Source organism: Eretmochelys imbricata, chromosome 10 (assembly GCF_965152235.1).
Source record: "Eretmochelys imbricata isolate rEreImb1 chromosome 10, rEreImb1.hap1, whole genome shotgun sequence".
In the NCBI taxonomy this organism is placed as follows: domain Eukaryota; kingdom Metazoa; phylum Chordata; order Testudines; family Cheloniidae; genus Eretmochelys; species Eretmochelys imbricata.
This window is the reverse complement of record NC_135581.1, coordinates 57892297-57911102: the sequence shown is the minus strand read 5'-3', so window position 1 is coordinate 57911102 and position 18806 is coordinate 57892297. Positions and strand designations below refer to the sequence as shown.

At 40.2% G+C, this 18806-nt stretch overlaps 1 protein-coding gene across 1 annotated transcript in view; it reads right to left on the bottom strand.

The window, feature by feature from the left end:
* The window catches only part of MYO1E (myosin IE), a 156801-nt gene that overhangs the window by 78786 nt on the left and 59209 nt on the right, over nt 1-18806 (bottom strand). Inside the window, exons 2-4 of the mRNA XM_077829324.1 lie at nt 7354-7497; nt 3626-3715; nt 2703-2797 (exon numbers count right to left, since the gene is read on the bottom strand). Of these exons, the coding sequence (XP_077685450.1) occupies nt 2703-2797; nt 3626-3715; nt 7354-7497 (329 nt within the window). The remainder of the gene's footprint in view (nt 1-2702; nt 2798-3625; nt 3716-7353; nt 7498-18806) is intronic.

Here is an 18806-nt window from a genome sequence, read left to right as displayed (position 1 = left end):
ATCTTGTAACTATTAGGAGCTGTGATGTCATAATCAGAAGAATCTTTAAGTAATCCAAAGCAATGTACATGGAATTTGATCAAGAGCACAAAAATATAAAAATTAACTAAAACGAACGGTACAACTGGCTGAATTCTTTGATTTGACAAATCTAACAACCCAGCAGTGAACCATTCACAGTTGTCCCCAAAATCAAACACCAACATAAAAAGCATCTGGAAACTTAGTCTCCTGCTTTTCCTGTGTTTATCTCACAAAAATAATCTTAGGAAAAATAAACATGCATCAAGGAAGAGGAACATTTTGTATATAATGTCATGAAAATGATTTTCTTCTTTCATTCTTGTTATACCCTTCAAATGTATCAAGCACAACACAGGAAGAGCGTGATGAGGCTGTGCACACGTCTCAGGGAACACAAACCATACTTTATTTACAGTATGGGCCAGACTTTCAAAAGAGCTCACTACCCACAATCAGGGTCTGTCTTTTATAAAAGAACTCAGCTGTCACAATTCAGGCACCTAAATAACTGGCCAGATTTTCCAAAGACCTTGACATTCTGGGTGCTAGGCATGTTTGAAAACCTGGCCCTTATGTAGGTCAAATCCAGAATTGTTTCTCTGAACCCTCAAATTGTGGGGATTCAGATAATTTGGACCTGCATATTCACAGATTCATAGATATGAACTACCCCAAGCTCTGGATTTGAAGGACCAAAGCTCAAAGCAAAACCAACCCAAATTTTACTTGTTTCTAACACCTATGAACTCAGAAACAGAACCAAATAACTCTAGTATTGCTAAAAAGAAGGCAGAGGAGTGGAAGTCTGAGCTGATAGTATCTTTGCACATGTGTAATCAGTTACTTCCAAGAAGCTACATGCTCTTGTTTTCCAGTACTAGGAGCACCCAACACTTTTCTACTGTGGGATGTCACCCTTGGGAGCTTGGCCAGGACTATGAGTCACAGCTCAAAAAGAAATTCCACAAGTATGAAGAATTTTCACACAACTCCTCTTTGTAGGCTTTCAAGTGCAGCTCATCTGTGACACATATTAAGATGATCTCTGCTTTCACACTATGACATTTAATACGATGGCAGAAAACCTTATATGCGGAACACCTTCAAATATAAAGACTCAGATCCTGGCCCCTGTTCTGGCTCATCTGCACTACTCCAGTGACACAAAGAGGCCAAAAAGTTCCCCAGGTACCTGTAAGTTTCCTTGGTACGAGGAATCTTTGGCTGACACAGCTAGCTCTTTGCCACCCCTGAAGGCCCTGGCATAGGAGGGGTGGCCAGGGTATACAGAACTCTCTGATTATCCCCACAAGCCAGGTGGCTCTTTGGGGGCTATTACAAATTTAAATACCTTTCTGCTAATCTAAACTAAGGTGGGGACAGGCTCAGTGGAAGACTTCCTGGGCATAGCTGAGGAGTCATTCCAAATACTTTTTTGGTTCAGACCAGAAGTTATAGATGCACTGTTTGATTTAGTGATGACTTTATAACAAACTAAGTAAGGTTCAGGGCAGCTTTAAAAGGTGACACCAGAGTAACAACCTCACATACAGTAGAACCCACTAACAATGACCTCATATATAGCAAAACCCCTCTGGGAATGAAGTAGAAAGGAAGTCCTGAATACAGCTGATGGGGAAATTATGAAAAGCCAGTTTTTAAACCTCCTATCATGGTTTAATTTGTAACCATGTACCTTTCATATACATTCTCCAGAGCCACTGCATTTTTGATAAGGGGACCCTTGACATGAGTCACGCATTGAGGAGAGGAAGGGTTCTTTTTGTTAAGCTACAAGCAAAGGCAACATTATAAAACAAAAATGAGGATCCAAAAAATGTCTAGTAATGTTATAAAATCCTGAAATAGTTAATTTTCAGTGACAAAAGATTTTTATTAATACTACTAATATAAATTGATGTAAGAGAAAAAGAAGCATGGTAATGCCCTCAAAGAGTTCACAAGACTCAACCTCTTTTGGATAGCTCAGTGGTTTGAGCATTGGCCTGCTAAACCCAGCGTTGTGAGTTCAATCCTTGAGGGGGCCATTTAGGGATCGGGGCAAAAATCAGGGATTGGTCCTGCTTTGAGCAGGGGGTTGGACTAGATGACCTCCTGAGGTCCCTTCCAACCCTGATATTCTATGATACTGAAAAATAAGATGTGCTGGAAGGTTGCATGTGTGCTTGAATGCAGTTGATTGCGAGTGTACTGTGCATTATAATTTTGCAGTAAGAAATGATGAGGGGGGCCTATTTGTGGGTGATTATAGTATGACTTGGGGGTGTTACCAGGTACAAGGGCAAAGACCAAGTGACTTTAACCACATGAGAAATGCAAAAATTCCTTGCTTGAGTGTCTTGCTGCTTTTCTGAAATTGAATTTTTATATATAAAAATAAGGGAAAGCATTCAGCCTGTACATGTACTGGGCATTATTAAACATAGTTATGACATCACTTGTGCCCAATTAGAAAGGTCCATAATGCTTTCAGTGTTCTAAAGTCGTTCCAAAATAAATAATACATCATCAATATTATCTGAGATCCCCCCCACAACACACACACAAATGAATAATTCTACAATATTAAGGGAATCTAGCAATAAAATGAGAGACCCTTCTTCCTTCTGAGAAAGCTTTAAACTAGCAGCTATAATAGGTGAACAGCTGTTTCTTACCTGATAATGACACACTGGTTTTCTCTGTCAATAATCATGTTCCTGTACATGTTGTCCGCTAGAGCATAGATATGTGGTGGATTTTCATACTGAGCCTATGGGAAGGGGTTGGGGAATATAATGTAAATTTCAGACAGATCATTAAATACCACAGAAAAAAATAATATAAGTATTTATCACGGAACAGTTTCTTGCTAGGACAGAAAATTCTGCATCTTAAATTGAGCCTCAGACTTCAGCAGGTACATATTAAAATCAATTTTTGTCCTGGCTGAGATATGTAAACACTCTATTTTAAAAATGTAGAATACCTAAATATATACCTGTCCAAGAGAAACTCACATAATTTATGCCCCTTTCAGAAGTGGTCTTAAGCTAACAAATAAACACTGCACAGAGCCTCAGGCTGATTGGCCATGTGAGACCACCCCACACCCCATTCAGACTGAATAGCATACGTAGTTTTCGGTCTATGGACATGCCTGATTCCAGTGCAGCAGATTGAGTTACCTGTGCCCTCCCTCTGCCCCATACTTACAGTCCAATTTTCAAAACTGGCCTCTAATTTTGTGTGCCTCTGTGTTTTGGTGTCCAGCTTTAGAGATCTAAGGTATAGATAGCTGGTGAAAAATTCCTCTTGTATAGGGGAACTGTCTGCTGTGGGGAAACCTGATCAAACTTAAATCAATACATGAATCTGTTTTGCAAGCTTAACTCTGTCTCAGAGAATCCAGCATGTAAATTGAGGGAGAAGCAGGACCTCATTAAAATTAGATGCTGCATCCAAATTAAGTTAGTCTAGGCCAGTAAGTTCCACCACCACCAAAACCAGTCAACATATACTCATATTAGTCCAAACAAAGCGTGAAGAACCTTTACATACAATTAAATATCTGCAATATCTTATAGGAAACTTTACTTACAGCTCCCTGGTACATTTCAATTTCCTTTTCTCCAAAGTATGGCATCTGTTTGAAAGGATTCACAGAGATTAACACAGATCCAATATATGTCTGTATTCAAGAGCAGTTAAGGTTCATGACACCTCCTCAGTGGCTATAATTTCATAAAGCATTACCTTATTACTGGTGATATAATATTTTGAGCTATAAATATCTATCAATAAAACAAAGCTTTACAAAAATAATTGGGTTTTCCCATCAATGCTGTTAAATAACTATAACTTTCAACAATCCTTAACAGTAAGAATGATATTACTGAGGCTTACAAATACAAACATATCGCATATGATTCGGAAAATATTTAATTTTTTTCAATTTAATTTTTTTAATTTAATTTAATTTAATTTTTTTAGCACAACGTTAACCGTTGAGCTCAGGAGCATGTATCTGAGGACAAAAAAAAAAAAAAAAGACACCTTCAGTAAAAATACAAGAAAGGAAATTATATATTTGAACTGTTTAGCCACTTCTGGAGTGTCTTATTGACAGCTTGAGAAGGACTAGCTGTTGTGAACATGACAAAAAGCAGCATTTTAAAGGGACTGTCTGAACTCTCAGTGGTGTAAACTTCAGTGGAGCTACCTGATGTACAGATGTTAAGCAAAAAGAAAAGGAGTACTTGTGGCACCGTAGAGACTAACAAATTTATTTGAGCATAAGCTTTCGTGAGCTACAGCTCACTTCATCGGATGCATTCAGTGGAAAATACAGTGGGGAGCTTTATATACACAGAGAACATGAAACAATGGGTGTTATCATACACACAGTAAGGAGAGTGATCACTTAAGATGAGCTAATATCAGCAGGAGAGCGGTATTTTCCACTGAATGCATCCGATGAAGTGAGCTGTAGCTCACGAAAGCTTATGCTCAGATAAATTGGTTAGTCTCTAAGGTGCCACAAGTACTCCTTTTCTTTTTGCGAATACAGACTAACCCGGCTACTACTCTGAAAGAAGTGAAGCAGCATACTCTCAGGTTGGGTCAGTTCTCTGATGAGAGACTTACTAAGGGTGCTGCAGGAAGTGGTGTTGGTGATTCAGTAGGTGACACTGTTCTAGGCAAGTTACTGTGAAAGCAGCACCCCAGAATAGTGTTGTAGGGCAGTGGCTCTCAACCTTGCCAGACTACTGTACCCCTTTCAGGAATCTGATTTGTCTTGCATAACCTCAAGTTTCACCTCACTTAAAAAATACTTGCTTATAAAATCCGCCATAAAAATACAGAAGTGTCACAGCACACTATTGTTGAAAACTTTCTTACTTTCTCATTTTTACCATATAATTATAAAATAAATCAATTGGTATATAAATATTGTACTTACATTTCAGTGTATAGTATATACAGCAGTATAAACAAGTCATTGCCTGTATGAAATTTTAGTTTGTATCAACTTCACTTGTGCTTTTTATGTAGCCAGTTGTAAAACCAGGCAAATATCTCGATGAGTTGATGTACCCTCTGGAAGACCTCTGTGTACCCCCAGGGGTGCATGTACCCCGGATGAGAACCACTTTTATAGGAGGCTACTCTGGTGTCCTGGTTAAATTCTGCTTTGGGTAATTACATTCTGCTACCTGAAATCCTCCTGCAGATTCATGGATATGGAATACCGTAAATTTCGCTAATTAGCAACCCCTCATTTGCCAGCAAAAAGTTGCTATTATCTGCAGTTGCTAATAAGCGGCAACAGCCAGGGAAGGAAGCACTGGGATGTGCCTTCCTTGGCTGCAGCCCTACTAACCTGCCTGAGAGCAGGGTAGCAGCAGGGAAGGGGGCTTCAGCCCAGATGCTGGGGCTTTCCATCGTGAGTGGGGGTGCTGGAGCCCACAAAGTTGCATACTACCTCTTCCTGCGCTCTCCAGGAGTCGGGGCTCAGCACATTCCAGCGATTCCTTCCCTGTGCACAGTCCCACAGCAGGGTGCAACCTAGAGAATGTAGGGAGAGGTACTATACAGCTCTAGCATCTGGGCTCCAGCCTCTCTCCCTGTTACTGTGTGGCCCAGAGCCTCCCCTTGCAGCCCCACACCTTCTGCGTGGTCCATTGCAGGACTGTGGTCCGAGAAGGAAGCACTGAGATGTGCTGAGTGCTGGCCCCAGGCCGGTTTATTCGGCTGCAGCCAGAGAAGGCAAGTCTTAGCACTTTCTTCTCTAGTTGCAGCCCCAAAAACCTGCCTGTAAGGGGTGCTCAGCACATCCAAGCGCTTCCTTTTGAGGCAGCAGCCTTGCAAACTGCCTGCAGGTGGCGCCTTTCTTCCAAAAAGAGGTGGTAATAAGCCACATGCTATTGCTAATATCCAAATCCTAGTAACAATGATGTTAAATGGGATGGGATTAGTTCCTGGCAATATATTGCCATTAACCAGAAGTTGCTAATATCAGGATTGCTATTAAGTGGAACCTATAGTACTTCACTTCCTCTCCTCAACTGTTATATAGCTGTGCTGTGCGCTCTTACATAGCTGCAGTGTTTCACTGGGGAGAATTTAATGGATAGATGAAGTAATTCCTCTGTGTGTAATTCTTCCTGTGTGTAATATATGTATAAATATATACTACGCACGCCTATATACGGTTTGTAAAACATGTTAGGATCCTTTGGAATGAAAGATGTTATCTGCTTGTAGGTGGTGACTGATACCATTTTACAGTCAGACCTAGTTCACTGGTGCTTGGATTTAGCTGTGTGTCTATGTGTAAGAGCCCAATTTAGTAAGGATTTCAGATTCTATTTAGCAATCTGGAAGTGTTCATGGGTAAACAATCTACTGTTTAAACACTTCCCTACCCCCAAATTGTAGAATTAGCATTTAGTGCCCTACATAAGAATCTATTGTTATGGAATAATAGCTACAAAATGATGTCATGTTAGCCAGCGAGGAAATAAAAGTTACTGGACATAATTTCTATATTGTGAATTTGCAGTGCTCCACTCATACATTTTTGGATTTGATTCAGAAAAGAATGACAACATCCAGGGCACCAATATGGTAAACCACGCACTCATTATGTCAGTATAAACATGAAATGATTGTTTTCTGCTCACAAACAATGTCAGCATTTAGTGGAAAGATTCAGTAACCTCTGCCCAAAGTGGCACAGACCAATGTTCATTCATAGATGGACACATTAACAACTGAAAGTTCAGGAGCTGATCTCTAGATTAAAAATAAAATAAAATAAAATAAATAAAAGCCTGCACAAACTGGAGAGGGATAAAAAAGGAATAATAGTATTTACAACAAGAATCTAAAATCTAACGTGTCTGATTTAACCATGAATTCTTCTGAAAAACACTTAGTAATACCACTTTGTTAGACAGATAATTTTAACACAAATACCACATTTTTATAGGGAGAAAATGAAGTATCAGACATGCTTTCATCAGTGCAAAACACAGGACTAAAAACTTCGCAAGAGTAACCCAAGAGAGACGAAGCTCCAAAGGAACAAAGGTGTTTTGTGCTACTAAATGGAAGAGTACTATCTCCTGGCCGCAACTTTTTGCTCAGTGTGTAAAGCATTTTGCTTAATCCCACATGAACTTTCATATAAAATGCTCAGCATCTTTCACTGATCTGCTTTCATGGATGGACGGAACGAGATATATATAATATATATTAATTAGTCTTATATTCTATAGCAGCAAGCCCACATTGCCCGAGTAAAAACATGCCCATAAAGGATACAAAGATGAAATCATCCATGTATCGTTTCTTTAGATTCTCCACTATGGAATCCTCTGTGATTTTGGAGAGAAGGACCATATCATCCACTCCACTGTGCTTGACATTGTGACTCTGCCAGTGATATCGGTAGTGCCCCTTGCTGCCCTGTAAAATAATTTAATATGTATGGAAGAGATACAGATTTCTCATTAGCTTTAAAAATTAAAGAGTCAGTTCATTCATATATGCTGATCCCCAAAATATTTTCTCACATTAAACAGCAATCCCCATCTCTTGCTTGGACTCAGAGACAAATAAAAAGGCATCTCTTTACACACAAATAATGTTAACTTCAAAATTTTCAGTTATTGAAAGTATCAGTCACTCATCAATCTATTTGGTTTATCAAAGAGCAGGTTCGTAGGTGATTTGATCATGGTCTGCAAGAACCTACATGGGGAGAGATTTCCAAAAATACACAGCTCTTTAATTTAGAAAAGAAAGGCATAATGAGACCCAATGATTGGAAACTGAAGCTCAAAAAACCCCCAGACTATAAATAAGGTGCAAACATTTAACAATGACAATAATTAAGCATTGGAACAACTAACAAGGGATATGGTGGATTCTCTATTACTTGCACTCTTTAAGTCAAGACTGGATATTTTTCTAAATGAATACACTATAACTCAAACAGAAGTTATTAATTTGATGCAGAAACTATTGAGTGACATTTTATGGATTATGTAATGCAGGAGGTCAGATGGTTTGATCATAATGTTCCCTTCTCACCTTAAAATCTATGAATTCTTGTATTTAGCTGACATTTACATATGAATTCTCTCAGCAGGCTACAGCATGCCAGAGGAACTACTGTACTCTATGGTTACTACTGAAGTCTCGAAATATTACAAAGCGTACCACTTTAAACTAAAGCCAGGCTCAATGGGTCGTGATCAATGGCTCCATGTCTAGTTGGCAGCTGGTATTAAACGGAGAGCTCCAGGAATCGGTCCTGGGGTCGTTTTTGTTCAATATCTTCATTAATGATCTGGAGGATGGCGTGGACTGCAAACCCTCAACAAGTCTGCAGATGACACTAAGCTGGGAGGAGTGGTAGATCCGCTAGAGGGTAGGATAAGATACAGAGGGACCTAGACAAATTAGAGGATTGGGCCAAAAGAAATCTGATGAGGTTTAATAAGGACAAGTGCAGAGTCCTGCACTTAGGATGAAAGAATCCCATGCACTGCTACAGACAAGGGACCGAGTGGCTAGGCAGCAGTTCTGTAGAAAAGGACCTAGGGATTACAGTGGACGAGAAGCTGGATATGAGTCAACAGTGTGCCCTTGTTGCCAAGAAGGTTAACGGCATTTTGGGCTGTATAAATAGGAGCATTGCCAGCAGATCCAGGGACGTAATCATTCCCTTCTATTCGGCATTGGTGAGGCCTCATCTGGAGTACTGTGTCCAGTTTTGGGCCCCACACTACAAGAAGGATGTGGAAAAATTGGGAAGAGTCCAGAGGAGGGCAACAAATATGATTAGGGGGATGGAACACATGACTTATGAGGAGAGGTTGAGGGAACTGGGATTATTTAGTCTGCAGAAGAAAAGAATGAGGGGGGATTTGATAACTGCTTTTCAGATAACTACCTGAAAGGGGGTTCCAAAGAGGATGGATCTAGACTGTTCTCAGTGGTAGCAGATGACAGAACGAGGAGTAATGGTCTCAAGTTGCAGTGGGGGAGGTTTAGGTTGACTATTAGGAAAAACTTTTTCACTGGAAGGGTGGTGAAGCACTGGAATGGGTTACCTAGGAAGATGGTAGAATCTCCTTCCTTAGAGGTTTTTAAGGTCAGGCTTCACAAAACCCTGGCTGGGATGATTTAGTTGTGGATTGGTCCTGCTTTGAGCATGAGGTTGGACTAGATGATCTCCTGAGGTCCCTTCCAACCCTGATATTCGATGATTCTGTGATTATTCTATTGATAATTGGAAGTGCCTCTTTACAAAATATTACTTACGATGACTTAATTGATTATTTTGTAAAGAAAAAGTGTAGGAAAAAAGTTATCTGAATAAATATATTGTTTTTCAAATTGAATAAGTTTCTTCAGAGGAAGTTAACTTTTATTTTTCCCTTCATGCGTCATCTATACTTTTTATTTTTACATATTTTTCATGTTAGCATAATGCAAATAAGGCTTTCATCTAGACCAGAAGTTCTCAAACTGTGGTCCAGAACTCCATTCAGGTGGACCGAGGAAAGGTTATTAAGTTTTTTTTATAAAGCGCTCTTATCCAAAGCACTTTATAATAGTTAGCTAACAGTACAAACAACATTTGGAAAGATCATTAAGTGGTCCACCGAGACCCTCAGCAGTTTTCAAGTGGTCTGTGGAGGGGGAAAAAAAAAAAAGACTACAAAAACAATTGAGATGCCTCACTTTATTTTCATTTACTTCCTATTACTTATAATATAGGAGGAGGATGAAGAAAAAAAGAATAAAAAACAGTGGGGGAGATAAGAGAGAATGTTCTTTTTCTGGGCTGGGTCCCCGGGGGGGGGCCGCCAAAAATAAAGCTGTGCACAGGGCCCTACTAACTCTAAATCTGCCACTGGGTGGTACGTGAACCAATAAAAGTTTGGGAGCCGCTGAGTTAGCTTATCTGCCGCAAAACATAGCGAAGACAAGGCACATCAGTTTTACAGAGAGGTAAACTTGACAAGGTCAAGAACCATGAAGTGGGTATGGGTATGACCTCACCTAGCTATCTTGCAGTAAACACTACAAATGCTTTGTCTTCCCTTAGGATTTTACAGTGAGATAACACTGTCAGTGAAGACAAAGCCTAAGGGCTTGACTACACTTGCAAGTTACAGCGCAATAAAGGAGCCCCGGGCACACTAGCTCACTACCCGTCCACACGGGCAAGGCACATAGAGCGCTCTGACTCCGCGGCTACATCTCTGCTGGTACTCCACCTTGGCAAGTGGAATAACATTTGCTGTGCCCCCATTGGAGCGCCACAGCGCCAGTGTGAACGAGGTGTTGCTTTACTGAGCTCTGATCAGCCTCCGGAAACGTCCCATAATCCCCTTAAGTCAAGTGGCCACTCTTGTCATTGTTGTGAAATCGGCTGCAGGAATGCAGCTGCTTCTCAGCTCCGAGAAAAAGCAAACATTTACTGAGAAGGAGGCAGGGGAGGGGAGGTCTGAACTTACAAGACAGCATGCTGACACACTCTCAGCACCCCAAAAACCCACTCTCTCTCCCCCCACATACACACAACACACTCCCTGCCACACTCCATCCCATCCCAGCCCCCATTTGAAAAGCACGTTGCAGTCACTTGCATGCTGGGATAACTGCCCATAATGCACCACGCCGAATGCTGCTGCAAGTGCCGCAAATGTGGCCACGCCAGTGCGCTGTCAGCTGTCAGTGTGGACAGACTGCAGCGCTTTCCCTACTGCACTCTACGAAGATGGGTTTAACTCACAGTGGTCTACATCTGCAAGTGTAGCCATGCCCTACATAGCTGTAAAAAGAGGAGCTTGGCAGATTTAAACAAACCTCAGCCGGCACTGAGTTCTCAAAAACACAGACTGGAAGAGAGCCCCAGGATATCACACTGCCAGGGGTCCCTCAGCAACTCTGCTGATGTTCTCTAAAACCAATGCTTGGAGTAGATTTAGGCTATGTCTACACTGGCAACTGAACGACAAAACTTTTGTCTTTCAGAGGTGTTTAAAAAAAAAAAAACACCAACCCTAAAAGACAAAAATTTTGCCACCAACGAGTGCCAGTGTGAACAGTGCATTGTCGTCAGGAGTGCTCTCCTGCCGACAACGCAAACGCCGCTCGTGGCGGGTAGAAGTTTTTTTGTCAGCAGGAGAGCCAACAAACGGTGGCTACACTGTGCAACTTTTAGCAATATGGCTATGGAGACACAGCTGTGTCGCTAAAACCTGTGTAGTGTAGACATAGCCACAGGAACTAAGGCTGGGCAAGGAAACAGGAATAAAGGTGTGTAATGCATTACTGTCAGCTTTTATTTTTCATTCTGTTGCTGTTCCATGCTTATGATCAGACCCACTTTGCATTCTGACAAGAAGAATATTTGTGGGTCATATAATGACTTCCTGTGAGCTAATGTTCTGCTGTTAGAGATACCCCACTTTAGGAATGCCAATGCAATAGCAAGCATATTCAACTCAATTGTTAGATTGAAAACTGACAACACCAGCAGATATTGATTGATCACATGATTATAGTCAGTTTTATTCTGTTATTCCTCTGTTATAAATGCTTTGAAACATTCAAAACTGTAAACAAGCTAGAAATTAAGATTAAGATGCAGTTTCCATTTTTCTGATCTCTCAAGTCTCAGCAACAGATGACAAATGTCATTCTACAGACACTTTGGACTACACTGTATCTCCCTTTTTGTAACTATCTTCTAATAGTACAAGTCAACTGTTAATTAAAACAAACAGATATGGCTATTTGAATCTTGAAGAAGACAGAAGGGTGGCAAAGATGGTAAAGCACTGAAGCCCAAGATTTTATAACTGTTGTCACTTGTGCAGCATAATTGAAATGCGGAATATATAAGATAAATTCCCTGCTTACATAATTCCACAAATTATGGGTCACAAGCACATCATTATTGTTTTCTTCAGAATGTAAGCAGATGGATCAAATGCTGCAGCTGGATTTTTATTTACAGAAGTTTGGATGTCAGACTCCACCTTGTGTTACAATGGCAACTGTGTTTTTATTTCTGTCCTTATTGTGAAAAAGACCAAGAAACGACAACATCCTACGCTACAAGTATTTGATGTAGCTCTAAAAAGGTTGGGTCACGCTGTGACACACAACAGGGTTTTTCTTTAACTGAGGAAAGCAAAATATTTTGTAGTTCAGACCATTTTAAAGTGCTTTGTCTAAAAATATAACACTTAAAACAAGAAATCTGAAGAGGCTGCACACTCAGTCCCTGAGGAAGGGCTAGGCATGCCTAATGTATAGCTGCAGCAGCTCTCTCTAGCCATCTGAATAAGCAGAATTTGTAAGAGCTTTTGCCAGAGGGATGGTCACCAGAGCCTTTGGCTGCATCTACAGTGAAAGACATGGACCTGTAATTCACCCTCAGTGCAGCTCCAGATCATGGCAACCTTCTCTCCAGCAAAAGGTGATTCAGAGCTCCCAAAAGGGTGCAAGATGTTTACTTTCCCCAGTTAAAGGTGTGACTTTTTTTTTCTAGCCACAACAAATACTTGCAGGTGAAGCATTTGTGTTCCCCTCCCAACCAGAACAGAAATATGAGCTTAGAGCTGCCATGGTAACACAAGATGTCATGGAGGTAAAAACGCCTGCCCTCCATCTACACTACAGTTTCCACCACTGTATCATGAGTTTCATTTTTTCCCTTAGCATATAGTAGGTCTTTTAGGGTGTGCTTCTGAGAGGGGAAGAGGAATAGAAAACACAGTGATCCCAAAAGATGCCTCAAAACTTTTATCCACTTTCCCATAGTTAGGCTCACATTTAAGGTAATTAGCCTCAAAACCTAAACCAAAAAGTGGTTTTTGGTAATCAGGGCTCCTTTCAATCCAATCTTTATTTAGAAGCATTCTCTGTGAAATCCTCATTTTAAAGCATGTCTGTACGCTAAGCAATGAATCCACTGATCTATAAACATGGGTTGTACTCATTTTTTCTATCCTTTTAAAAAAAGATCTAACCCTATTTGTGTGCTCCAGATCTTTTTTCTTTCTTTTTTTAATCTAAAGAATTATCTGCGGACCAAAATAAGGACACAGCTACTCAGCAGTCGCATCAGCTATCAAAATACTTATAATTTACAATCCATTTATAGTAGTCTTTCACATATTTCTCCAGCATGAAAAGATATGTTATCAGTAGAAAAATATTCTGGAAATTTTAATGTGAATTTCAATCCCAGGTTGTGGTGATCAAAAATCAAACGGCAACAAGAAGAAAGAAAAGCGCTTAAAACAGCTGCTATATATGTAGGTTAAGAAGAAGAATAGGAATATTGCTGCAACAGTAAGAGAATACTTGAAAGAGGAAATGAAAGTAAGGAGAGCAAAAGAAGCCAAAGAGACTGACTAAGATAAAAGTCAAATGCTTTAAATTAAACATGAGGGAAACATTAAGAAAGGAAGACAAAAAAGCAGTGCTGAAGATCTGAGGAAATGACAAAGAAAAGGTATTCAGTTTTTAGTTGTAGGACAGGCAAATTGAACAAAGAAGGAAAATAAAAACACTATAAATGCACTGAAGAACAGAATAAGAAAAAAGGCCAGAAAACTCACATCCTAAAAATCACAGTTAGGGATATAAAATAGAAAAAAGGAAATTTCTGTGATGGCTAAAGTTATTTTCTTGCATTGAGGCAACTGCGGTTTTGAATAACACTTCTACTTTATGAAGGTTGTTTCCCCAGTCTTGGTTTGTGAGTGTGAGGCATCCATAGACTGCATATGCTACACCCTACTTGAGCGAGTCAAGGAACAATACCAAAAACAGCAGGAATTCTTATAAGGTAAAATAAATAAATAAAATGTTACCAACGTGAAAAAAATGTATGTAAAAGCCAAAATAAATGGCTACATCACTGTTTCTGCCTGGTGATTTTGGGGATTACATATTGTATTATTTGGAATATTTACCGTTTTTTTAGCTGAGACTATTTAGAAAGGTTCCAAAGAATATTCTTCTCAAAGGAGCGCAATATTGTGAGAATTTAATACACTTGAAGTGTGAATTTCAACTTAATCTTGACTCCAGGGTTACTCCGGTGCCTCCATAATGCATTATGGGCTGGATCATGCTCCCAACGAAATCCATCGATGGCAAAACTCTCATTGACTTCAGTGGGACAGGCTTAGGCCCCATAGCGGCAAAATTCAATCCTGGTATATGCAGGTACATCTCCACTGTTTTTAGGTAAGGGGCACCATTTACACCAAGGATCAATTTGGCTGTCTCTGTACAGTATACGTGTATCTACATGTTGTACAAGTTATGAACATACAGGAAAAACAACACTATGTTCCTCATCTTCTTTTGCTGGATTGCTATAGAAATATCTTATCTACACACTGTGACCCTTCTCTGCCCTCTTGTTATATACAAGATAAACTCACTGAGGTCAACTCCTGGAGGAAGTACAGGGCTGCGTACCTCGCAGTCTACCTCATGGTAAAACTAAAGTGCTTGGTCTTCGCTATGTTTTTACCTATGGACAGCTCATGAGCATTTATATGCATTAGTTACCCTGCAGTAAAAAACACATCACTTTTAGCAGTGAAGACAAGGCTTTAGTGTAACTTTATTTACACCTACACAGCTGTCCTGGAATACAGGTGGTCCAGGCAATTCTTTCTTTCCGAAACCTCAGCCCAACACCAATAACTGGCTGCCACAGAGAAACTCTGCCTCAAGAATTGACTGTAATCAGAGATCAAGGCAGACAGCAAATTACCCTCCTGCTGGTCACACAGTTCCCCTTACCGAGCCTTGCACAGCAGAGCTAAAAACACAGCAAGTCTTCTCACAACTGAACGTTTATTCACTGAGAAGAACAACGTTGAAGACTGTAAAGCAGCACCACTTGGCGATGCCTACCATAACTGGTGGAAGCAGTCATATTGGTGGCATTTTTTACAGCATGTCTTCTAATGGATGGTAGAGTTTATGTTGCACCTTTAAGTAAGTTTTGAACAAGGTTAGATGTCAGGATGGTAAAAATGCCTGAGCCTTGTCTACGCTACAGCTTCCACTGTTGTTAGTTCTGGGGAATCTGCACTGGTTGAGAACGTCATGACTTAATTTCTTCTGTTTATGTGCATCCAATATGTGTGTGTTGCAAAAGTTAAATTCTCCTAAAATATCCAGAAGAATTACTATTTCTCCTGCCACTTCCTGCAGTCATTAGTGTGATTATAGAGGATGAATTTATTCCGCTTCAGCTACTGTATGTCATGGTCACAAAAAGTTTATAATATGGCTTCAGTTTAAATGGATTCCACTCCATTTGAAAATTTAATTTGTTAATTACTATAAGCTGCCACTGACTCCCTCAGCATTAGTCATGTTGTCTGAATTTTTCTTCTCCTGGTCGTTCTAAAAACAAATAAGAAACAAAACTGAGCTCTAAATGGCTTATATGAGGTACAGTGGACCAGTGTCTCTCTCATACACTGTCAGAAGACAGCATTTTGATGCTGTGCCGCACATGTTGTATATTGGTGCCTGCTGAAAGCAAAGCAAGTGAAACATTACAATAATTAAGTGTACAGCCATTTCCTATTTTAATTGACTTCCCCTCCCTTCCCTGTCCCTATCTTTCAGGGCTTTGGAATCTCAGGAATTTTTAGCACCAAACCATTTTCACAGGCCAAAATTTACCCAGTAAATTCCTTTCTATTCAGACATTGCCCTATTTGCATTGCTGGAAATAAACCGCAGTTGGAAGTTGTTCTTTTTGCCAACTGACATAAATCTTTTCTTTGATGAAACTAAGGTATGTGTTTTCTCACAAGATTGATGCTCACAGCTGTTGAGATGCACAATCACAAAGAACTGAGGCCGAATTATTTTTCTAGTACCCACCCCAAATAAACAACTATGTGCTGAAGACTTCCACAGGGACAGAATTCCTCTCTGTAGGCTGCCTCCAGGCTATTACTGCAGTCCCAGAAGCTCTTCTGCAATGAGGGTTTGGCTAGTGGTTCTTCATAGCATTAGACCCACCCCTGGATAAGGGCATCTTTACAGTGAAGTGCGGACCCATGGCAGCAGTCTGGAGATGGCTACTTAAGGGATCTACTGAATCAGCTCATCCCCTGGCTGCTCTGTCCATACCTCCTCCCTGGTCAGTGCTACCGAATTTTGCAGCAGTGCATCTGGCTGCAGACCTCCTCTTGGAGGGGGGGTTATGGATGTCTACAGCATCCTCCTGAACCAACTGTAACCCTCTGGCTAGCTGTTTCTGTTTAGTGGCATGGTCAGTGGGTATCTGCCAAGTGTCACAACTGACTCCTCTGAATCCCTGGTACAGACTTGAATATCAAGATAGGGGTGTGCACACAATTCTTTAGGTCTGCTTTTCTGACTCCAGTCATGCGGCTAATATTGCTCTGTAAAGATCAATTGTCAATGGTTACAACTTGATTTATATTAGCCAGTCATTCTTCTGTTGCCTGCAAACAGGACCAGGAGCTATTCCTTTGGTCAGTGGGTGGCCACTGTTGTCTGGACAGCAGCCTATGTGTGCTGTTGAGGGCATGACCTCTGGCTGGACTCAGTGCTAACAATTTTTTGAGTTTTTTTTACCACTTTCTTCCTTTGCTGCAAGTGTGTAATAAAAGTTAATGGGAATTATGTACAGCCACATGCTCCAAAGGGAGAATGTGCACCCACTGGCTTTTTAGTAAAAGCCTAATTTCAGCTGCCAGTTCTGCTTCCTTTTACTTACACAGAATACAGTATGCAAGCAGAGGATGGCAAGATTTCTAAAGGAATTGATTACAAATGAGATTTAAATTGCTAGATCAGCAAAACAAGACCTAAGCATCAGAGGATAAACCCAAGGCATCTTCATCCCTGTTAGAGCATTAATATTTTGCTTTTCATTTTACTATTCCCAGAGAACAAAATGTTCCCATTATAGAAATGCCTGATAGCTTTGTTATAGTTGAAGAACATCAGTCTGTCTACATTTACATCATGGATCTAGTTCTTCAGGTTTTATGTCTCTGCTGCTTCAAACTGCATTAAGGTCAAAGTTAGTGCTATTTCGTTCCAAATAGATTTTTTTTTTTTACAAAATTATTTTAATCAGTTCAGCTTTCTTATTTTTTAACAGAAAGGCACTAGGTCCCCAAAGAGTTTATGAATCTGCAAGAACTCTATCTTAGTTACCTTCACAATTAAAGGTGGCTTAAGTTTGGAAAAATAAAAATATGCAAGGAGTTAGTCTTTAAAGTGCACAATAATGTCCCTGCCAATGGTCATTAGAGGGGGGGAAAGAAAGTTTTGTTTTTTAAATTGCCTAACCATTTAAATTTTGATAATTAGCATCTGTGCATTTAATATTAAACTGTTACCATGCAATTATCCTTTTAACATTAAATATTTACTTTTCACCAGGTATTTTAATTAAAGCAAATTTCATCTCAAATTCACCACTGCTTTCAAAGGGATTTTACATAATAAAACCAATGCATGGAAGGTTCTTAGGAGTAAGTATGCATTCTATCAGTAGCAGCTTTGCTTTGATTTTGCAGTAAGGTTGCATCATTTTTCTCTATAATGGCATATAATACAGGGCATATACACTGACTATTTTAAGGGGACTCAGCATAATGTGTGAAATTTGACCCTTAAGTCCAGTGTGGGCCTCTGCACTGGGATGAATTTTACCCACCCAGAATAACAGTAAGATAGGCTACACAATTAGGTTGTGCTGCCAGCTTCACCTATATATGGGGTGCCAGAAGGGAAGGAGGGGGGAGATGGGCCAACGGGCCATCGCACCACAACTTTTTACCGGCCGTATGGGGAAAAGGGGCAGGGTCTTGAGGGGAAGAGGTGATGCGGGAGGGTGGGGCCACGATTTGGGCACCAGGGGGCACCCCACATACACCATTAGGAAGTTTCTAACGCCTCTGTAACCTATACTTATTGTTGCCAGATGATTTCCATTACAAGATCCGTTTTTCATTTGCTTACAACTTTGCCTAACTTCCACCATTTGGGCTGAAATTTTCCATGCCAGTGGTCTGTCTCAGGCTGTGGGTTTTTGTTTGTTTATTTATTTACAAAATAAGCAAAATAAAAAGTTAAAAAATAATCTTTTTAAAAAGTATTAGTTCTTGCACCTATGTAGGGCCCAACAAGCAAGTTCCTGCTCTACCCGCTTTGTAGGCCGCCCATGCCCCAGCAGCTTACACGCATGTCACCAGTACTGCCAACACCAAAAGCTCAAAAAACTTGAGTAAGGATGCAAAAAATCATGACTGATTAAAAAATACATTTGGGGTTCTTTTATTTTTGCCTTCTGATTTTTGAATCTTCGGGGTACAGTAGAGTCACACTTTCATATTTTTCTGCACAACCATGAGGGTGGAAACTTACTTTAAAAATTAAAACTGAAATTTGCATATACTCACATGTCTCCAGCAACTGGAGGTTTTAAAAAAAAACCCACCAAATCATCGTAAGATTCATGAGAACTGGTAACACTGGGCAGCAGCTGTGACCAAGATTACTTTTCTCATCTGTGCCTTGGATAGTCACTTTAAAAATAAGGCTAATGTAGTTTTCTCTCTAATGAAAGCAGTCAGGTTTCTCGTAAACTCAATACAGCAGCACTGGAGTGACTAAGGCATTACTAGGCTGCAACTGCTGTAGCTTTTTTTCTTTAAGTGTCA